Here is a 24,341-nt window from a genome sequence, read left to right as displayed (position 1 = left end):
CTTGGCGTAACCCTGTTGCTGCCGACGCGCTCCACCTCCTGCAAGTGGCTAGCCGAGGAAGCTGGGGGGCTAGCCACCGTGGCCTGCGATCCCACTCGCCGAGACCCCACCACCGGGCCCGTCACTGCCTGATCCACACGCCGGGCGGGCAAGGCCGCCGCATCTGAGCCCCCTGGCCGTCCCCCCCTTGCACCCACGCTACTCCTGGTGGCCCCGGCTGGGCCTTCCGACACAATACCCGCCGCCCGCTTCGCGGGGGGGCCCGAAGGGGCCCTGCTATGTCCACTATCCCCCCTCTGCCATCCCGGGGATATACTGGGCGAATACCGGCGGGGGGGGCGGGACGAGCGCGTCCGCGAGGCCCCCCGGCCTGTGTGACTAGGCCCCGACGACGCTGCTCCCATGCCTGTGTGATCAGGCCCCGATGCGACCTGAATTGTGTCCCCGTGTGCCCGCCCTGCTCCCCGGACCGACCGTTCAGGCCCCGACTCCGCCAGCACCACACCTGTGTGCTCCGGCCCCGATGCTGCTTGTCCGGTCTGGACGCGGCTAGGCCCCGACGCCATGCGCCCCATGTCCCCTCCATCCTGCGATAAAAGCGCCCCTAACTGCCTCTGCAGCCAGTCCTCACCCCGGATAGCCGCCTCCGCCCTCAATCTCCCGAATAAATCCTCGATCGCAGCCATCGCCGTGACAATTTGGGACAAGCGAAATCCCTGCAGGCTGAGCAGACACAGCAGCAACTTCACTCCCCCACCAACTTCACTCCCCCACGCTGCCTCTGCCCGGGAAACTGAGAGTAAGGCCCCGTACTCACGACCAAACATGTCTGCTGAAACTGGCCCGCAGGCCAGTTTCAGCAGACATGTTTGGTCGTGTGTGGGCGCGAGCGGGCCGAATTCCAGCAAACATTTGCCCGCCGGGCCTTTTCCCAGCAGACAAATATTCGTGGACTTGTTTTAAAACAGTCCGCTGGAATTCGGCCCGCTCGGACATGTACGGTCGTCAGTACAGACCTACCGTACATGTCCAGGCGCCCGCCGTCCCTCGCATGCGTCGAATGACTTCGACGCATGCGTGGAAGCATTTTAAAGGCGGGCCGCCCACGTCGCCGCGTCATTGTCGCGGCGACACCGCGTCATCGACGCGGCGACACCGCGGACACGCCCCGCGTATTGTTTACGCGCGGACTTCTGTACGATGGTGTGTACAACCATCGTACAGAAGCCCTCTGGCAGACATGTATGGTGGAAACGGTCCGACGGACCGCTTTCACCATACATGTTTGCTCGTGAGTACCCGGCCTAAGAGATATCTGTGATCTCTCCTCCCCTGCTCTGCTCCTCCCCCCACAGCTACTAGGGTTTCTGTTAACCCTGTCATGGCCGGCCCTACACTGACTTCCAGTTGCTCCGGGCCTCACTGGTGATGAAACTTACTGATTTGTTTCTGGGAGTTCCTTTTTATCAATTGGTTCCCACCTGCAGATGGTCAGGGTTAGCCACATGTCTTTGGTAGGAATCACATATAATTGAAGCGTGTTTTATTTGCATGTTAGCCATGACTAAGCCCTGATCTATAGTGTGAAACGTGTAGGCTGCTATTCCCATTTTCTGATGGTTTTTGTAGTGCATCTGTCTTTTTTTCAATTTTTACATTAAAGACAACCTCAAGGTTTTTGGAGTGCGGCTGTCCATCTTTTATCGTCTACTATTATCCTCAAACGGGAGGTGCAGGAGCGCAAGGTTTCAAACATCCATCAGCTCCGTGATGTCATCATGGCGGCGTGGAAGAGGACTCCAATGACAACCTGTGAATCTCTGGGGAACTCCATGCCCAAGAGGGTTAAGGCAGTGCTGGAAAATATAATATAGAAAACAAATCAGCGCAATATATAACCCTAATGCAGCATCTGATCACCAAGGGTCAATAATTCAAATCCCTGAGACAAAAACATTCAAAAGACAGTGCAGCGCTATTTCCAGTCCATAAATCAAAATATCTAAAAGACCATCTATGTGTTCATCAATTGTAATATATAGATGTAACATGCAGGTGATTACGTGAATAGTGAGGTACCTCCACCGGTGATAAGATTGGACGCTCACCTTGCACTGTGGACCCTTAGATCATAGAGGGTCATATACACCTTCCCTTGCGGGCAATGTTAAAGATGATTCAGACATATGACCAGGATGACAGCAACTTGTGAACTCTCAATTTACCCCAATGCAGTAAGGATCATAGATGCATAAAGAAAATACATAGTGCTCTCCGCCATATATAAAAATCTTTAATGTATAAAATTAAAATACACTTACAAACAAGGCACTATGACCAGTGCCAGGTAATATAGTGTATAGCATTCAAATGGTACGATGCCTGCGTGTGACGTCACAACGTTTCCATCCGTACGTCACGGCCCTATAAGCGGGCCTTCATCAGCGGATATAGTGCTGGAAAATAATGGTGGGCACACAAAATTTTGACACTTTGGGCCCAATTTGGACATTTTCACTTAGGGGTGTACTCACTTTTGTTGCCAGCGGTTTAGACATTAATGGCTGTGTGTTGAGGTATTTTGAGGGGACAGTAAATCTTAATGTACACTACTTAAGTCGCTCCAAATTCAGAAAAGGTTCCTGTACTACTTCAAGGCGACTTCTAGGAAACTTGTAGGCAACTTGTACCCATTGATTTCAATGGAAGTTGCCTCCAAAGTTGGATCACAGTCTTAACTGAAGCAACTTTACAGGAAGAGAAAATAGTTTACTCAGGCAAACCCCTCCCTCTCACAGAGCTGATTATTCTGTGATTGGCCACAGCCAAAGTCGCCTGTCCTGGAGGCAACTTTATTGCCGCGTACACACGATCAGTTCGTCTGATGGACCGTTTTCATCAGACGAACCGATTGTGTGTGGGCCCCATTGTTTTTTTATCCATCGTTGAAAAAACTAGGAACTTGTTTTAAAATTATCTGATGGTAAAAAAAATTATAGAAAAAAACGATCGTCTGTGTGCACGTCCATCGGTTAAAAATCCATGCATGCTCAGAATCAAGTCGACGCATGCTTGGAAGCATTGAACTTCATTTTTCTCGGCACGTCGTAGTGTTTTGCGTCACCGCGTTCTGACACGATCGGTATTTTAACTGATGTTGTGTAGGCAAGACTGATAAAAGTCAGCTTCATCGGATACCTGATGAAAAAATCCATCAGACCGTTTTCATCAGATGAACTGATCGTGTGTACAGGGCATAAGTCGCGTTGTAAGTTGCTCCAAGTCGCGCTGTAAGTCAGGTTTCCCCTGTGTGAACCAGTGTATTGTCACATTCCGCTCCCTATAACAGAATGCTTTGGAAGTGACGTTGCGCCAAGAAATTTCACACTGCACATGCGCGATGCGTTCCAAACACTTGCGTGATGCATTCCAAACGATTTGCGACAATACAGACCAGTTGGCTCGTCACATTCAGCTCCCCATCATAGATTGATCCGGAAGTAACTGTTTACATGTGAACTTTTAAAAGCAGCAGTCTTCTGTCACATTAGCAAACATGTAAGGTCAACTGGTTTGCTGCTGCATTTAAAATTTAACATGTAAGCAGGTCCGTCGCATTTCAAAATACTGTATTTAAGCTCTGTTTTGTGTTGAAAATAAATGTGAAATCTAAAAATCCGGTGGGTGGAACAAGATGTCCGCTTGCCCCCTTCTCACTCTATCATTACTGTGCAGGAGTGTGGGGTGTAGCAAGATGGCGGAAACGGAACGTCACTTCCGGAGCAATCTGTGATGGGGAGCTGACATTATCTATCGGTTTCACTGGTCCGTATTGTCGCAAATCGTTTGGAACGCATCGCCCAAGTGTTCGCAACGCATTGCGCATGCTCACTGCGAAATATCTCAGCGCAACGTCACTTCTGGAGCAATCTGTGATAGTGAGCGGAATGTGACACTACACCGGCACTAAATTGCGCTTTAAAATATTTACAGATTTTTTTTTTATAATGAGCAAAACAAATCCCCCTATTGTATTTGTAGGTCACACATGTCCCCGTTTAGCTGCCACAAGCACCGCTCAAAGAAGTACATGTTTCCTGTTATGAAGTTCAATGCTGAACATCTGCAGTGTGGAATATCATCAAAGGCATATATATTAAAAGAGCAAAACCATTCAACAGAGATGCTGCAACCTAAATTGTATGTGTAGTTGTTAAATTGGACTTTTTTCAAGTAATTGTTAATATGATATGATTAAAATCACATTCATGTTGAAATCCAAGTAATTCTTAGGCCGGGTACTCACGAGCAAACATGTATGGTGAAAGCGGTCCGTCGGACCGTTTCCACCATACATGTCTGCCAGAGGGCTTCTGTACGATGGTTGTACACACCATCGTACAGAAGTCCGCGCGTAAACAATACGCGGGGCGTGTCCGCGGTGTCGCCGCGTCGATGACGCGGTGTCGCCGCGACAATGACGCGGCGACGTGGGCGGCCCGCCTTTAAAATGCTTCCACGCATGCGTCGAAGTCATTCGACGCATGCGAGGGACGGCGGGCGCCTGGACATGTACGGTAGGTCTGTACTGACGACCGTACATGTCCGAGCGGGCCGAATTCCAGCGGACTGTTTTAAAACAAGTCCACGAATATTTGTCTGCTGGGAAAAGGCCCGGCGGGCAAATGTTTGCTGGAATTCGGCCCGCTCGCGCCCACACACGACCAAACATGTCTGCTGAAACTGGCCTGCGGGCCAGTTTCAGCAGACATGTTTGGTCGTGAGTACGGGGCCTTAGAGTGCACACATTTTTTCTCACATGTGTACATTCCATAGCTGCATCTTTTCCATAATACTGTACAAATGAAGCATCACAAATAAGGGTAGATAAGAGAAATACCTTATGCCCCATTGCCACTGTTCAATGCACATTTCCGTGCATGCAGCTTTGATCATTTTAATTCACATCAACATATGTTGCAGCAATCATGGTTCTGGGGTGCACACAGGGCCACCGATAAGCAGGGGCGTATCTAGGGTATGGCAGCCATGGGCGTCATATGAAGGGGGCGCTGGTGAGTGGCTGGGAAGCAATGCACTTACCAGGGTCTGATGGTCTCTTCTTCCCTCCAGGCTCCCGAGCATAGGCTGGATCTCCTTTTCAGCACCTTTGGTAATGGACAATGGCATCGCTGCAAGTGGGACTATTTCTCATTTCTTACTCCTGTGAGTGCAGTCACTGGTCACGGAGTAAGCAGACAGCTGCATTTCCCAATGCTACCTCTATAGTTCTGGCTACAGCAGTCCAGACAGCTGAATATCACTCCTCCGCCTGCTGTCAGGGATGCTATAGCCAGGACTATAGCGATGACATCGGGTCTGGTGTATTTCTCGACAGGACACCTGGACTGTGGACTCAGTCAGGAAGTGTCTCCTCACAGGCCTTCTGACTCAAGGTCCTATCAGTGCAAAAGCAGAGCCCAGCCACCTGCCCAGCCATACTGCCAGTGCCTTATGCTGAGACTGATCCTATTAATTAAGATGCAGGCACATTTTTCATGCTTTCCCCTCTCCCTGCAGGCCATGGCTCCTTTGTAGTCTAAATCATAATTTTTTTGGGCCCCATAAGATCAAACACAGGGGCCCGGGAGGCTGTAAAATGGATGGATTATTTTTTTGCTAATCCGGCTTGCTGGAATATCAACTCCTCCCCTCTTGTATGCAGTTAATGGCAATAAAGGCTCTCCGATTCCATCTGGTCGGATTGGCAGAGTACAAAGAAGGAGGAGCAACATCAGTTTCTCCCTCTCCTCTGTGACAACTGAGGCCATATGTTATGAAGATTTCCTCACTTCCAGTATCGGTTCTGTATTTACCTGGCTGGTACCAGCTAAGAAAGCAGCCAATAAGCCTTGGAGGGCAGAGGAGGGATCAATGGGTCTAATAAACCCCAGATTTCTCCATAACGAGGATATGTCACTACCCAAGGTATCACAAGGGATGATAAATATCACTTGAAGACAGCTGAATTATTTTTAAGGTTAGGGCAGGGCCAGGGATGGGCCCAGGGGTGGGGTCATGGGCCCCATCAGGTAGGCTGTAGGGGGCCCCATGATATCTAACAGCGGCCCTGGTCTCTGGTAAGGGGGTAGTGGGGGCACAGACTCTGGCAGTGGCTGGGCTTGTGCAGCACTGCAGCAGGCAGGAAGAGAGGGTGTCCTCTTGTATATCAGTGCAGTCATCATTCTCAGTCACACTGTGTGTGGGTGGACTGGGGAGCAGCAGAGAAATAAGAGCACAGCCTACCATGCTGGAATTTGTAGTCCCATGAAGGTGGGGAAATGCTCACACATCTGTGGAGAGAGGGCTGGTCATATAAAGTAAAAAGCTCTATGCTGTTATAGGGCTGCCATGGCTGACCTGACCCCTGTATAGAAATACTTATTGTCTGGCACACTGCTTTAAGGGGGAACTCTGCAGAATCTGGGGTAAAGGGGAACGCTGATGTAAGTGGGATCTCTGGACTCTGTAATAACCAGATACCCCCTCACATCAGAGGCCCCCCTACATCCCAGTCCTCAGAGATCCCCTTTGTGTCAGAGTCCGCCCCCCCCCCCCCCCCTTACAGTGTATATAAAGATGACACCAGATGAGTCCACAGCATTCTTTAGATCAGATTTCCCAGTGTGAAGAGGAACTCTGTGGATTCCGATGTAAGGAAGGCTCTCTGGGAACTCTAACAGGTACAATCGTGTAAAGTTACGGCGGCGTAGCTTAGCCTATTTAGGCTACGCCTCTGTAAATTAGCTAGGCTAGTAATGATTCTCAATATACTTGCCTGCTAATCTACAGCGGCGTAGCCTAAAGCGGGCGGGAGTAAGGGCGCCGAATTCAAATGACTTGGAGGGGGGCGTGTTTCATGGTAATGAGGCTTGACCTCACGTTTTTGACTTTTTTTTCACTGCGCAAGCGCCAGGCGACTACATTTCCCAGTGCGCATTGCGGCTAAGTACGCCGTACGGGCCTATTGATTTCGACGTGGACGTAAACAACGTAAATCTCGATTCGCGGACGACTTACGCAAACAACGTAAAAATTTCGAATTTCGCGGCGGGAATGGCAGCCATACTTGACATTACTATTCCACTAGAGCCTAGCTCTAAATTTACGCGGCCTATGTCTTACGTAAACGGCGTAAAAGTACTGCGTCGGCCTGGCGTACGTTCGTGAATCGGCGTATCCCCTCATTAACATAATCTATGCCGGCCGCAAGGGAAGCGCCATCTAGCGGCCATCAGAAAAATTGCAAGCCGTCCTATCTTAGATATGTTTAAGCGTATCTCTGTTTGAGCATACGCTTAAACATACGGCGGCGTAGATTCTGAGTTAGGCCGGCTTATCTACTGATAAGCCGGCCTAACTCTACCTGAATCTACCTATAAGGGGGGAACTGTGATATAAGATGTAACGCTATTGACTCTGGTGTAAGGGGTAATTAAAGCGCTTGACTTGTAGTTTTGTTAGCTGTTTTTTTTTATTTTTTATGGTTATCTGAAAGATGGATTTCAAATGTTTTGACAGGGGCGCAGTTTCAGTGCTTGCCATAGGTGCCGATAAGGCAGTACAACCAGTCCTCAACAGGGAAGGGGGGGGGGGGTCCTGGAAGCCTTATGCCGCGTACACACAACCATTTTTCATGACGAGAAAAATGCCATTTTTTAATTGGTCATTAAAAATGATCGTGTGTAGGCTCCAGAGCATTTTTCTCAACGTGAAAAATGGCCATTAAAAATCTAGAACATGCTCTATTTTTTCTCATCGTTTTTCACGTTGTCTTTTAACGACGGGGAAAAAAACGTGCATGCTCAGAAACAAGTTATGAGAAGGGAAATTTGCATAATCAGCCCAAAGGGTGGCGCCTTTCGAATGTAACTTCCCCTTTATAGTGCTGTCGTACATGTTTTACGTCGCCGAGCTTTGCTTGAGCATTTTTTTCACGATCGTGTGTATGCAAGCAAGGCTTGACAAGAATCACGTCGTAAAAAACATTGTTTTTTTTCCATGGTTGTGTGTACGCGGCTTTATAGTTCATTTCTCCCAAATAAAAAAATAGATCTTCCTACGCTTCACCTCCCTTCCTACTTACTTGGGGGGGGGGGTGTATATAATTTCATTCCACAGGTTACAGGTGAGAGCAGAGGAGGGACTTTTTTCTATTTATGGGCACAGGTACATAATTCTGCTCTGCATATTGTAGTTCCAGCCGCATATTATGCTCTGTTCCGCTCCGTTCAGCACAAAGACTGAGTTGCCGACCAGCTCTTACTCCCAAGAAAACACCGGTAGCCATGCAGGACTGGGTCATTGACGATGCCAGGGGTGGGGTTGAAGGGGGCCCTGTCAGGTAGACTGTACAAGGTCCTGTGATTTCTAACAGCAGCCCTGGGTGCACATCCATTGAAAGCAGGGCTTTTTTTCTCAAACAGTTGGTGCTGGAACTTAACCACGACCCCCACAAAACCCCTGCCCCTACACACACCATCCAAATCACATCAAATAGTGGGTGCGGTCAGTCAAGTTTCACAAACAGTAGGAGGGTCTTAACCTCCCTGGCGGTATGATTCTGTCAGAAAAAAGGTGCTGAAAGCGGTACCATTATTTGCAAGGAAATTTGGCGTTTTATATTGTAGGTCTGTCATTTTTAGAAATAACTCACTTAAATCTGACCAAACAAGATTCTAATAGGCATCCCGGGTATGACATTTTTTTAAAAACAAAATTATAAATTATAATATAATAAATAATTATAAATAATTATAACAAATAATAATATAATTATAATAAAAATTATTCAATAATGTAATCAAATTAAAATCACTGAAATTTGCTCAGTTGCAGAATTGTTGCTGTCATTATTTTTTTTTTTTTATGACGAATTTCCCCACAAATCGCTATCGCACAATTCTGCAAGTGATTATAATTTATTATCGCTGTTTTTTAGCTGATCTAAAACTATTTTTGACATAAAGGGACACTTTTGGTTGCTATGGACAATCTACAGTTTGCAGGGAGAAAGAAACGTTTTTATTATATAAAATGACATGCATGACACAGGACAGACCACTAGGGATAAGGGGGGTGTGTTTTTTTTACATACAGTACTGTAATCTATAAGATTACAGTATACTGTATGTATAGTGTTTGTTTACTTTTTTGAATTTGGCGCCGTTCTCCGTCCCCGTGCGTCGTAACGTCGCAGGGAACGGAGATCGGCGTCACACGGAAGCACTATGTGAATCGAGCGAGGTCCCGCTCGCTCACACAGCGCGGTGGCATCGCTGGATCCAGGGACAAGGTAAGTAAAAAGTGCCTGTGGATCTAGCGAGGCAAGCCCGTGACTGACACGGGGTTACCGATAGTAGCAAGAAAATCTAACCCCGTGTCAGTCTCGGGAAGACCGCCAGGGAGGTTAAAGGAGCTGTCACTTGTAAACACAGAAACCAGACTTCTGTGTTTACGAGCATGGGAGTCCGCTGAAATTTTTTCAGAGAGGGGCGCTTCGGCAGCGGCAATACACAGTCGCATTTAACCCTTTATTCAAATGCTAGCGGGGGTTAAAAGTGCCCCGCTAGCGGCTGAATAGCGCAGCTAAAACGATGGTAAAGCGCCACTTTACCGATAACGCAGCCAGCTGGCAGTGTGAAATAGCTCTTGAGATAATTCAGATTCACTCCATGCCCATTAAATATAGCCTAGAGAATGTACAGAACCCCCTTCAGCATAGATAGACCCCACCTTCAGCACAGACCCCCCCCTTCAGCACAGACCCCTCCATTCAGCACAGATGAACCCCCCTTCAGCAGAGACCCCTCATTCTGCACAGACCCAATCAAATTCAGCACAGATGGACCCCCCTTCAGCACAGACCCCCCCCCATTCTGTACAGACCCCTCCATTCAGCACAGATCCCCCTTCAGCACAGATGGACCCCCTTTAGGCACAGACCCCCTTCAGCACATACCCCCCTTCAGTACAGACCCACCCCCCATTCAGCACAAACCCCCCTCCCCATCCCATTCAGTACCTCAGATCAGCCATCAGCGCAGCACAGGCACAGCAGATTCCCTCCCCCTGTGTACACATAAACACTGGAGGGGGGGCGGCTTCACTCTGCTCGCTGTGCCTGTGTGACATCCAACCCGGGACCCCTCAGACAGCCCGTGGCTGCAAAACTCTTCAACACCTCGATTTTCCAGGGGGGGTCAATTGCCCCCCTTGCCCTATGGAGCGGACGCCCATGTTTACGAGTGATTGTGGTGAGCAGACACCAAAGGGTCTGAGCCAGAGGTGGTTCCACCAAGTTCCCCCTGAAAAAAAAGCCCTGCATTTAAGTATGCTTCAGTACACATGTGCTGACAAGGAACATTTTGACAGAAGGAGAAAGCAGATAGATGAGCTCATCAGTTTGCTGATTTTTATTCAATGTCCATTGAGGACTGCAGTGTGGTGACCAAGCTGTACTAATTCATTTCAGTACAGAAAGGTCTGGTCACCAGGACAGGCTCCGCTGTTTGATGTAAATCTCTGGCAGGCTGGACAGAAAAACCAATCATTATGCATGTAGAAGAATCCTATGTATATATGTCAGCTGAGTATTTAGGTGTTTGAATGGAGTTCAGCTTTACAGAACACATTTATCAGTTTGACTAAACTGTGCTCAGTTCATTCACAGAACAAACTTTAGAATAATGGAGGCGTTACCAACTACATACTGTATATGTGTGCTTCCTCATAGGTAACCAGAGTCCTCATTCCTGATTTCACAATCAGACCTCCTCCTCCTCTCTTTACTGTATACCTCCTCCTCCTCCACTCTCGTACTGCATTTTTATTACAGGTGTTACCAAAGAGTAGAAAAAAAAAAAAAAAAGTGACAAGGGTGAGGCATATGAGTCAAGGAAACGCTACTACGACAACTAACATGTTACCAGTCCAGGTAATGATATCGTCAGGGAATGGCTGTCCTCTTCATTCTCTACAAGCTCCACACCAACCTCACCTAATGCTTTCTATACAAGAGTCACATACAAGCTGTGATGTCAGCTAATAGCAATAGCAGCCTTTTATATAATGTTGCTACCTCTGTTGCTACTTCTGACTCTACCAACGTCTCTTACAGGTAAGCTCTAAATGAATAATTTAAAGGTTTGAGGGACTTGAACTTTACTTAAAGTCTGATAATAATGTAATAATAACGTGCATGTACAAATATTTTTCTAAATATTTGCTATCTTTAGCTCGCACCCATGTGATCTTACATACAGTCATACCAGAGTTCCTGGTAAAGTGAGTCACTTGCTCACATAAATATCTCTTAGGTAATTCAGTGTCAAGATCTTTACCAGTTCTTCCTGGTCTGTACACATGTCACAGGCATTAAAAAACCCAAATGATGATCTTATTTCCTCCTGATTCTTCATTCTGTGGAATAGATAAATAAATAGATGGGGAGCTTAGTTAGGGGCATGTGACACCTTGGAGGTTATTTACGAAAAGCAAATCCACTTTGCACTACAAGTGCAAAGTACACTTGAAATTGCACTGAAAGTGCACTTGGAGGTGCAGTCGCTGTAGATCTGAGGGGGACATGAAAGGAAAATAAAAAACAGCATTTTAGCTTGCACATGATTGGATGATAAAACCAGCAGAGCTTCCCCTCATTTCAGATCTACCCTTCAGATTTACAGCGACTGAACTTCCAAGAGCACTTTCAGTGCAATTTCAAGTGCACTTTGCACTTGTAGTTTGCATATAGGCCCGGATTCTCAAACGAGTTACGCCGGCGTATCTCCAGATACGCCGTCGTAACTCTGAGTCCGAGCCGTCGTATCTATGCGCCTGATATTTAGAATCAGATACGCATAGATTTGTATTAGATCCGACCGGCGTAAGTCTCTTACGCCGTCGTATCTTAACTGCATATTTACGCTGGCCGCTAGGGGCGTGTACGCTGATTTACGCCTAGAAATATGTAAATCAGCTAGATACGCGAATTCACGAACGTACGCCCGGCCGACGCAGTACAGATACGCCGTTTACGTTAGGCTTTTCCGGCGTAAAGTTACCCCTGCTATATGAGGCGTACATGAGGCGCACCAATGTTAAGTATGGACGTCGTTCCTGCGTCAAATTTTGAAAATTTTACGTCGTTTGCGTAAGTCCTTCGCGAATAGGGCTGAGCGTCATTTACGTTCACGTCGAAAGCATTGGCTTCTTGCGGGTTAATTTGGAGCATGCGCACTGGGATACTTTCACGGACGGCGCATGTGCCGTTCGTAAAAAGCATCATTTACGTGGGGTCACATAAAATTTACATAACACACGCCCACATCTACCACATTTGAATTAGGCTGGCTTACGCCGGCCTATTTACGCTACGCCGCCGCAACTTTCGTTTGAGAATACGGCACTTGCCTGTAAAAGTTGTGGAGGCGTAACGTAAATAGGATACGTTACGCCCGCACAAAGATACACGATTTTATGTGAATCCGGGCCTTAGAGTGCAAAGTGCATTTGCCTTTCGTAAATAACCCCCCTCATGAACATTCTTGTGCGAAATTATGGATTCACTAAATATGTCATTAGTCTTGCCATTGGAATCTTTGAAAGAAGCTAGCAAGCCTGTCATTATTCTAATACCTAGCTAAAACTCAAACATCACATTGGCCACATATGTTGTATGTGAATTGAAACAGAGACCCTATATTGTATTAATGATGACAATATTATTTAGCAAAGGACCATTAAAAGTTTGTGACATGGAATTAAGTGCTACTGCATTCTTCATCGATCTGTATACTTTAAGTACTTTTCTACTGGGGCAATTGTTTAATTTTTTTGCGCACATGGTAAATTCTGCATTTTTCAATGGAAATGACTTTAAACTCCCAAAGAGTTACATATTTTCTGAATAAAAGAAACCCTGGAATCAATTTCTTACATTGCACACATTTTACACAGCCTAAAGTTACAGTACCGTAGATTCATTTTAGTACAAACAGACACATATTAAACCATTTTTTTGATAAATTATAAAAGATGGGGCTGAATTGGGTAAATAGATTTCATACTTGTCAAGCCTTAAAATTGTGCATAGCCTGGAAATCGAAAAAAAACGATGGGCCAGATCCACATAGAAATGGATAGGAGCAGCGTATCAGAGATACGCTACGCCGCCGTATCTTACCTGGCTTTAAGTCGAATCCAGGAAGATTTTGCGCCGTAAGTTACGGCGGCGTAGTGTATTTCTGGCGGCGGAATTCAAATCGGCGATTAGGGGGCGTGATTAATTTAAATGAAGTGCGTCCCCGCGCCGATTGAACTGCGCATGCTCCGCTTCAAAATTTTCCGCCGTGCTTTGCGCGAAATGACGTCGCAACAACGTAATTTTTTGATCTTAGACGTGACTTACGTCCATCCCTATTCACGGACGACTTACGCAAAAAAAAAAAAATTCAAATTTCGACGCGGGAACGACGGCCATACTTAACATGGCAAGTCTATCTATACGCCGCAAAATAGCAGCTTTAACTATACGCCGGAAAAAGCCGACTAGAGACGACGTAAGAAAATGCGACGGCCGCACGTACGTTCGTGGATCGTCGGAAAAAGCTAATTTGCATACCTGACATGGAAAACGACGCAAACTCCACCCAGCGGATGCCAAAGTATTGCATCTACGATCCGAAGGCGTACGAAGCCGTACGCCTGTCGGATCGAACACAGATGTCGTCATATCTTGGTTGGAGGATTCAAACTAAAGATACAACGCGGGTAATTTGAAAGTACGCCGGCGTATCAGTAGATACGCCGGCGTACTCTCTCTCTGGATCTGGCCCTATGTTGCAATGGTTTCTATAGGCAACACTTTAAAAACCTTTCCAGGTTGTCATTTCAGAGTTGACCATGAATTATGACCCTAGAACTATTGCTTTCACTCCTATGTTCAGGACAAAACCCTACATGTGTTGTGCAATATACGTTTAGATGTTTAGATACAAACTGCTTGTTTGCACCGGGGTGGGTATGGGAGTTAGGGTGCTTTTAATGTTTCCATTACTTATTTTTTTACTAATTTGATTGTAATTTAGTCTGTTAATACAATTGTTTCTTTATTTTACTTAATTGCTAGCACAAGGGGGCTAACAAGCCTCCTATGTGAACACTTGGGCAGGTGACAGGTGCATTTTATGGGGACATCAGTGATCTATTGGACCACCAATGTCTCACCTGCCCTGCTTGATTAGCTGCTACCTCAGACACAGTAGCCAAGAAATTACAGCGCTGAACCTTTAAGTGACAAAATAAACGTGCTTCTGGATTTGATTTAAATGAGAGCCTCTTAATACAAACAATAAAGTAATAGTAGTACCATCATCCTGAAAAGTTAGTTAGGATAGAACTAGAGCTAAAGGGGACCCCAAAGGCCCAAAAGACCATTGGAGGGAAGGGGCAATAGGACTATATCGGTACTGGATAGAGAAAAATGAATTGCAGAGTAATAGAAAATAAAAGATATATATCAATTTATTAACATGGTATCAAAAGAACAAACATAATCATAAAATACATCACAGCAATAATATAAAACAGTAAGCATATTGCGGGCCCAACCATACAGGTCACTGGGCTAGAATCGACCCTAAACAAGGATCACGGTGAAGAGATGGGGTCTCACAAGGCAGGATCTCAACTAGTTTGGCAACAAAGTTGCTTCGTCAGGAGAATTTTATATAGAAGGCCCACACGCTCTGAAGTCGCAGCCGACCGCGGAGAACACTCTCCCACGGCGGCTAAGGGGGACAGCTGCGGAGGTGAACATGTTGTAACTGTGTATTATTAAAAGGTAAGTAGGTAAAAATAACCCAGGACCCAAGTGCAACGTGGCAGGTGAGCGGCAAATCAGTTGCAAAAGCCGCACAAATAAACTTTATATGCAGGTTCAAGTGTAAAGTGTAGTATAGACTCACTGCTGGAGATGCAACCTGTTGCTGGAAAGAGCAACAGAACGTCCTAGGGCCAGGTGTCTGACACTCTTCTGGATTTATTGGTCGCAGAGGGGCTCAAGAAACAGATCTTTCCTTATCTTCTCCTACTTTTAAATTTTAAGCAGTTTAAGGTGGTCTTGGACTCCCTGAAGGAACAGGAGAATCTGAAACCAGATGCAGGTTGCACTTCCAGAGCCCTGTAAAAGTGACCTACAGTTGCCCTGAATGATAGCAATTGTGTGAGGAAGCCCTTCAATCTATCTCTATTTGTTCGTTAAATGTAGCTAAACAAGTATCTCAGTTTTATATTGTACTTAGAGTACACTACACCCTGAAAAAAGCTTTATAGGATGGGCAGACTGGCAGACCCCCTGTGTGGTAAATGCAGGTCAACCACTGGGGACCTCTGGCGATGGCCGAAGCACTATCGCTACTGGAGCACGATAATTGGAACGCTCAATCGGGTGTTTCAGACGAGTGTACCTTTAGATCCAATCTGCTGTGTATTGGGAGTTCTGGAGGAGGTGATCACAGAGGAGATGGTTAGGATTAAATTCTCCCAGGCACTTTTCCAGGCTAGAAAGCTCATCTTGATGGGATGGAAATGGTCCTCATCGCCCACAGTCACTTCTTGGATAACACATGGGACATACACTTATTATAGAGCAATACATTTATTAACATAGGGGGAGCCCCGGGTAGGTTTGAAAAGATATGGTCCCCATGGCTTAATACGCCAGGACTATGCCCTAAGGACTTAGTACTACAGGGTGATTTTGCTATGTTTGATATACTTAAGCCTCGAACACACGATCAGTCCATCTGATGAAGAATCGGTTGACTGATGGTCCGTCGTGCCCACACACCATCGGTTAAATAACCGATCATGTCAGAACGCAGTGACGTAAAACACAACGACGTGCTGAAAAAAATTAAGTTCAATGCTTCCAAGCATGCGTTGACTTGATTCTGAGCATGCATGAATTTTTAACCGATGGTCGTGCCTACAAGTTGTCTTTTTTTTAACCGATGGTTAAATAATCTATGGGGCCCACACACGATTGGTTTTGACCGATGAAACCGGTCCATCAGACCGTTGACCTCTGTTTAACCTATCGTGTGTACGAGGCCTTAGTGTCATGTGAATTGTACGTCCAAGTAGAGGCCTGAGCAGTTTGACTTTGTGAAATGTGCCTATATTCTTTGATGTTGCAAAGATAACTGCGGTATGTAACTACATATGAAACTGAAATGTTTGTACATTGTTTATTATGTTCAATAAAAAAAAATTCTGATAAAAAAAAAAAATAGATGAGATCGAGAGATTGCATAACTTGATTGTAATAAGTATCGTTAGCTTAAAGGAAGTGGTTAGTGTCAATGTTTTCATTGTATTGGTGGTGAGTATCAAGGGCTATTACATTGTTAGTTAGTGTAAATGTCCTATTAACCACTTCAGCCCCAGGAGATTTGGCTGCTCAATGACCAGGCCATTTTTTGTGATACGGCACTGCATTTGCGTGGTCATGCGATGCTGCACCCAAAAAAAAATGACGTCCTTTTTTTCCCACAAATAGAACTTTCTTTTGGTGGTATTAAATCATCTCTGCGGTTTTTATTTTTTGCGCTATAAACAAAAAAACAGCAACAATTTTGGAAAAAACACAATAGTTTGTACTTTTTGCTGTAATAAATAGCCCAATTTTTTTTTTCAAAAAGCTAATTTTTTCCTCAGTTTAGGCCGATATGTATTTTCCTACATATTTTTGGTAATAAAAATCGCAAATAGCGTATATTTATTGGTTTGTGCAAAAGTTATAGCTTCTACAAAATAAATGATAGATTTATTTATTTATTTATTAAAATGCTTATTGGGAGTGCAGTCATTACCCGAAGGCCTCGATCCGCATTGTTATTATTGTTATTGTTTTACTAGTAATGGCAGCGATCTGTGATTTTTATCAGGACTCCGACAATATGGCAGACATATCGGACACTTTTGTCACATTTTTGGAACCATTGGCATTTATACAGCGATCAGTGCTATAAAAATACACTATTGCCTTGTAAATGTCACTGGCAAGAAAGGGATTAGCACTAGGGGGCGATCAAGGTGATAAATCCCCTACAGTCTTGTACATCAATTTATTGTCAACAATATGACATTAATATTGTAACTGTGCATTCAGTGTTCAGAGAAGTATGCACTCAGTGTTCCGAGAAGTATGCACTGAATAAACAATATTACGTTAGCCTTTGTTTTCAGTATCAGACTGCAATTCATTTGGGTGCCACCAGTGCTTGAATGTACAGAGCATCAACAAACTGATGTTTTTGTGTACAATCTTCTGCAGTCATATTCAGCACATCCTTCAAATTCATGAAATTTTCCCATGTTTTGTCTGCTAGTACGGAAAAATGTCCTGCCATAAATACCGTGAGCTTGTAACGCCCTGTGCATGGGATTGCATGCAGCCCATACCCCAAAACGTACACAATATTCCCAAAATACAGCCAAAATAAAAGAAGACACAACACCAAATTATTGGCATATATAATGGCCACAGCACTTTATTGGTTTGCAATAAATCATAAATATTTATACATTTTTATTAAACCAAAAATATTCAAGTAAATATTAATATCTATCTATAAGCTCAGTTATTGGAACTTGAGCCATATTGAATTAAAAGAACATTAAATGTCCCCCCTAGAAATTTAGGATGACCACCCACATAAGTGCCAGCGACAAACGGTGGGAAGGGAGGGTAGCTCTTTTGCCAAGGCTTGACCAACTGTGGAAAACCTATGGAATTCTTCTATATTTATAGAGCTCCCAGGATTTCTAGATACTTCCAGGACTTTTAATTGGTTAAAAATTCTCCTCATAAAATTTAAAGAGACAGTAACCTAATTCCATATAACCCTATTACTTCACAAACATATAAGAAAAATTTAATGGGGGGAGGCGTGGCTGCAGCAAGCCCATAAAGACGGGCCCAAATAGATGTTCCTTCCTTTTACATTCCATTACACTGAAATCTCAAGCAGTGCTGTCAAACCAACCCAGCCTACCTCTGTGAACTACAGAACACCATGTATTTTGTTATGAGGGGTTGGTATTCTGTAGTCCAAATCAGGTATGAGCAGCCTAGGGTAACAGCGCTGTTCCCCGTAGATTTCACCAGATAAGAGCTAAAGCAAACAGACTACCCCCCCCCCCCTTCCCCCGGGCTTCCACCATTCCGCATGTTTTTTTCCCCAAAAACCTACATTCAAATAATCCACCACAACACCTCTTCAGGCAGTGGAGACCAGTGATGAAGTCTAGGCATCCCCCCCCTGTTTATAATGATATCACCTCATCACTGGAGTTTTCAGGAACACATTGCCCCATAAACTGGAGACTGTAGTAGTGTATGCATTTGTCCACATTGCAGTCACTCACATCTATTTTACTTGTGGAGCTTCTGTACTTTAGTTTAAAGCGGTTGTAAACCCGCATGAAATTTTTTATTTTTTTTTCCTCCTGTAAGGGAAAAGTCATAATGAGCTAATATGCACCGCATATTAGCTCATTATGAAATACTTACCTCGGAACGAGGTGTGTAGCACTTACCTGGTTCACGCCGAGCGAGATTTCATCTTGCCTCGGCGTGTCTTCCGGGTATCGCCGCTCCAGCGCTGTGATTGGCTGGAGCGGCGATGACGTCACTCCCGCGCGTGCGCGCGGGAGATTTAAAACTCGGCAAGGTCCGGCGGCTGCCGGTCCTTTCGCCGTAGATCCCCCCTGCGCATGCGCAGCGGCGCATTGCGAGGGGAATATCTCCTAAACCGTGCAGGTTTAGGAGATATTCTCCTTACCTACAGGTAAGCCTTGTTATAGGCTTACCTGTAGGTAAAAGTACAAAAAGTGGGTTTACAACCACTTTAATCAATATGCGACACGGCACATGGGGATAATACATTTTTAGTATTATATAGTTCTAATCTTCACTTGTAATACAGTCCTGATCAAAAGTTTAAGACCACTTGAAAAATGGCAAAAAATCATATTTTACATTGTTGGATCTTAACAAGGTTCCAAGTAGAGCTTCAACATGCAACAAAAAATTTTTTGAGCATTCAATTTAATGAAAACAACAAATAAACTGAAACAGGCTGTTTTTCAGCTGATCAAAAAGTTAGGACCACACCTCCAAAAAAAAACTAAACCCCCCCAAAACAGAAATCCAACTTCCAAACATGAACTCAGTAATGAGTAGCGCCGCCGTTATTGTTGATCACTTCAAAAATTCATTTTGGCATGCTTGATGCAAGCGTTTCCATGAGGTGAGTGGGAACATTTCTCCAAGTGGTGAAGACAGCCGCACGAAGGCCATCTACTGTCTGGAACTGTTGTCCATTTTTGTAAACTTCCCTTGCCATCCATCCCCAAAGGTTCTCAATTGGATTTAGATCAGGGGAACACGCAGGATGGGCCAAAAGAGTGATGTTATTCTCCTGGAAGAAGTCCCTTGTCCAGCGGGCATTGTGTACTGTAGCGTTGTCCTGCTGAAAACCCCAGTCGTTACCACACAGACGAGGGCCCTCAGTCATGAGGAATGCTCTCTGCAACATCTGGACATAGCCAGCGGCCGTTTGACGCCCCTGCACTTCCTGAAGCTCCATTGTTCCACTGAAGGAAAAAGCACCCCAGACCATTATGGCGCCCCCTCCACTGTGGCGCATAGAAAACATCTCAGGTGGGATCTGCTTGTCATGCCAGTAACGTTGGAAACCATCAGGACCATCAAGGTTACATTTTTTCTCATCAGAGAATAAAACTTTCTTTCACCTTTGAATGTCCCATGTTTGGTGCTCTCTTGCAAAGTCCAAACGAGCAGTTCTGTGGCGTTCAAGGAGACAAGGTTTTTGAAGACGTTTTTTGTTTTTGAAGCCCTTCAGTCTCAGATGCCGTCTGATGGTTATGGGGCTGCAGTTAGCAGCAGTAAGGGCCTTAATTTGGGTCGAGGATCGTCCAGTGTCTTGATGAGAGACCCTGCTTATGCAATTCAGCAACCTGATCACGTTCAAAAAGGGAGATTTTTTTTGCCTTTGCCATCACAACGTGTGACTACCTGACAGAAAATGACAATAAATCCACATCGTTGCACAGATTTGGCCTTTTAAAGGCATGTGGTCCTAAACTTTTGATCAGCTGAAAAACAGCCTGTTTACGTTTATTCGTTATTTTCAATTAATTGAATGCTCAAAAAATGTTTTGTCTCACTCTCTCTCATTTCTTCTTGTTGCATGTTGAAGCTCAACTTGGAACCTTGTTAAGATCCAACAATGTAAAATATGATTTTTTGCAATTTTTTCAAGTGGTCTTAAACTTTTGATCAGGACAATATATAATAGAGTGGCTATTTTCTGGTCAAATGGATGCTTGTGCTTTATAAGAAAAAAAGTTTATCTTTTTCAGTTTACTTTACTTCCTTTTTGCAGAATTCTGGATATAGATGTAATACTATTCTCAACACTGTGGGGTTGATTTCCTAAATTCAAATAGACTGTGCACTTTGCAGTTGCTCTGGAGCTTTAGTAAATTAGGTAAAGGGTTACTTTGCAAAGCATACCCAATCACATGCAAGGAAAATTAAAAAAAAATGTATTTTTGCTTGCACTTGATTGGGTGATGGAAGTCAGTTAGCACTTTCGTCTTGCACCATTCAGGTTGTTGGTGTGAATCCCACCCTTGGCACCACCCTTTCTGGTGTCTGCATGCCTGTGCCTGCATCATACTCTGATTTTCTCCCACACTCTAAAGACATGCTGGTAGGTAAATTGGCATCTGTCTAAACTGACCCTAGTATGTTTATGTATGAATGTGAATTAGGGACCTTAGATTGTAAGCTTCTTGCGCACAGGGACTGATATGAACGTACAATATATATATATATATATATATATATATATATATATATATATATATATATTGTAAGGGGTTAGCTCGGTAGGTGGGGTGTGTGAGCCCCTGGATGGGTTCACTACACACAGAACGATACAGAGAAACAGCCGAAGACGGTTGAAAACAAAGAATTTGGTTAATTCTTTCATCTTGCTGGAAACAAGTGCAAGCATCCACAGCATAAACAAAATCAAACATAAAATAAACCCTGGCCACTTGGGGCGTCTACCCAATGCTGTATCCTGGCCTAGGCCAACAAGGCCCAGGCCTAGGGCAGCACTTTGCAGGGGGGCAGCACAGACAGTGTCCCCGCCGGCTTGCACTACACTGTTACTCAAATTAGTTTAGCGCCCCCATAAATCGGCTGCACTGCTTCCAGTATGTGGGCGGTTGGCATTCTGCAACTGTGGGGGGGGGGGCATCACTTCAAATTTTTTACCATCCCTGCCCCATTCCAGAGATTTCCCTTCACTTCCTGTCCCATAGCCAAACAGGAAGTGAGAGGAAATCTATGCAAATTAAGGGAATCCATTGCCCCCCCCCCGGCCATCAGAACTAGTGTCCCCACTTGAAAATTTCAGGGTGGGTCTGAAACCACAAGGGGTGTGGCCTTGACAGAAAGGGGTGGGTCATATTTAAATTAGGGGTGCACGAGTTTAGTCAGGCCTAGGGCAGCACAAAACCTAAATACACCCCTGCGTCTACCTTCACCACACAGGAACCTATCTATGGAGTCTGGCACAGCCTACTGCTGAGCAGACACTGCTGGTCCTACAGCAGAAAAACAAATAGTCTTTTTGATTTTTATCACACAGAAAAATCAATAGCACCTCACCTCTTCAGAAGTATTTCTGTTCACTGCTCTCCTTCACTCAAAAAGCCTCAGGATGCAGCAATCAGTAGTAATCCTCTGGATTACTTATAGAGGCCTTAATTGCCTCATTCTGGACAGCTGAAGTTTTCCAACGCCCTTAAATCTTTCTGGCTACTTCTGCAGCCGACACCTGATAATAATTGGTATATTGTCTAAACGAGGCAGAAATGTATCTCCCGTCTGTGACAACACCCACAGATTTACCTGACTTCCTGTCACAATATATTTTATAATTTATTAATTACAGGTATTTATATAGCACCAACAATTTGCACAGCGCTTTTTATATATATATATATATATATATATATATATATATATATATATATATATATATATATATAAAAAGCGCTGTGCAAATTGTTGGTGCTATATAAATACCTGTAATTAATAAATAAACCTATGCTGATGTTACTTATTGAAGTTATCAAAATGAATGACATAAATTGACCACTTGTTGGTTTCTGTCCAGGTAGAATAGAAAACAACACCACTTTAGTGCAAATAGAGAGGTATTGATACAATGAGAGTATGAGCAAACAGGTTAAAACTACAATACTCTAGTCTAGTAGATCAATTATATTATGTAGCGAGATCACCCAGGGTGAAAGCAGACTAAAAATCAATAACAGGTCAGCAGACTGCAAATTTAGCCAGCACACACTGGCATGTTTAATCAAGACCAGTTCCAAAGGTAACTTTCCCATTGTCACATTGCACACATTGGGCCAGATTCAGGTAGATCCGTGCAATATTTGCGTGGGCAAAGGGCAACGAGTTTTGCTCTGCGCCCACGCAAATATTTTGAAATGCCCGCGATTCACGGAGCAGTAGCTCCGTAAATTGCGCGGGCGATATGCTAAATAGCCGGGCGTAAGGCTGCCTAATGTAAATGATCCCGCCGGGGGCGGGAATCATTTAAATTAGGCGCGCTCCCGCGCCGAGCGAACAGCGCATGCTCCGTCGGGAAACTTTCCCGACGTGCATTGTGGCAAATGACGTCGCAAGGACGTCATTTGCTTCTAAGTGAACGTGAATGGCGTCCAGCGCCATTCACGAATCACTTACGTAAACGACGTGAAATTTAAATTTCACGAGCGGGAAGTGCAGCTATACTTTAGCATTGGTTGCCCCTGCTATAGCAGGAGCAACCTTGCGCTAAAGTCGCCGTACGGAAACTCCGTACCTTGCGTGCGCAGGGCCCGCGCAACTTTTGTGAATCGGTGGTAGTATGCAATTTGCATACTATACGCCGATCACAATGGCCGTGCCCCCTAGCGGCCAACGCAAGAATGCAGCCTGAGATATGAAGGCATAAGGAGGCTTATGTCTGTCATATCCTAGGCTGCAGTCGGTGTAACGAGGTTCCTGAATCAGGAGCACTCGTTACACCGGAGCAAGTAAGCACTTGCGCCGCGCAACCTATGGTTGCACGGGCGCAAGTGCTTCTTGAATCTGGCCCATTGTGTTTGTATAGTGTATGGGTCTTCAAACTACGGCCCTCCAGTTGTTCAGAAACTACAATTCCCATCATGCCTAGTCATGTCTGCGAATATCAGTGTATTACATTGCCTCATGGGATGTGTAGTTCTACAACAGCTGGAGGGTCGTAGTTTGAGGATCCCTGGTATAGTGCACCATGCACACTTGAAAAATGCCCGGTGGGTGTACTGCAAAAAACACCCAGTAGGGACACACAATAGCAAGCCTCTGGATGGAGTATTGCTATTGGTCTGTAGAAGCCATATGGGTCAGCATGGTTGAAGCCTTCTCAATAGATTAGAACTACACACAGCAGCAAGCAACAGTCAGGCCTTTTGCAGCAAAGCTATAATAAAACAAATATATGAGATATACTCATTACATGCAAAGCAAGATAGCTCTAAGAAGGCATTTTCCTTTTTTTGGGAACATTTCCTCTAACGTCCTGTTGTGTCTACAGTACAGAAAGTAAAGGGAAATCTCTCAGAAGAGACACAGATGGCAAAAAAAAACCTGATGGGGCTTTAGCTATTACATCTTCCAATAAAAAAATCCATAGTATAAACATAAAAAATATAAATAAGCAGCTCAATTATCCTAACAATAATTCAGCTGCTCACCATTTGACCTTGTTTAGGATTCATAGTAATTGTACAATATAATACAAAAAAAAAATTACGTTACAAATACATTCTATCCCTATTAAACAGTTTCAAATTAAGGAATTTGTTAAATGGGGGTTATTCCACTGTTTCCAAAATACAGAGAGGCATTTCATCATATAGGCCAAACCATCATTGAAACATTTGTTCTATATGTAGCACCCTCTACATTGGTAGGTGCTAGAGTTAGATTTTTGTGAGAGCAGGTACATTTAAGCAGGTCTAGCTGGAAGCTAGACCTATTTGTTTTGATCTGTGTGGGCTGGGAGTGGCCTAGAGCAGCAACTGTTGACTCACAGACAGCATCACTCCACTGTCACCTC

General features: G+C 44.7%; 1 protein-coding gene across 1 annotated transcript in view; it reads left to right on the top strand.

Annotated features, from left to right (window-relative positions):
• Nucleotides 1-10,909: 10,909 nt before the first annotated feature.
• LOC120937353 (interleukin-20 receptor subunit alpha-like) overlaps nt 10,910-24,341 on the top strand; it is a 54,958-nt gene continuing 41,526 nt past the window's right edge. Inside the window, exon 1 of the mRNA XM_040350508.1 lies at nt 10,910-11,179. Within this exon, the coding sequence (XP_040206442.1) occupies nt 11,131-11,179 (49 nt within the window). The 5' untranslated portion in view covers nt 10,910-11,130. The remainder of the gene's footprint in view (nt 11,180-24,341) is intronic.

The sequence above is a fragment of the Rana temporaria genome, chromosome 4 (assembly GCF_905171775.1).
Source record: "Rana temporaria chromosome 4, aRanTem1.1, whole genome shotgun sequence".
NCBI classification, from domain to species: domain Eukaryota; kingdom Metazoa; phylum Chordata; class Amphibia; order Anura; family Ranidae; genus Rana; species Rana temporaria.
The sequence above is the reverse complement of the archived record's forward strand: the minus strand, read 5'-3'. Positions and strand labels throughout refer to the sequence as shown.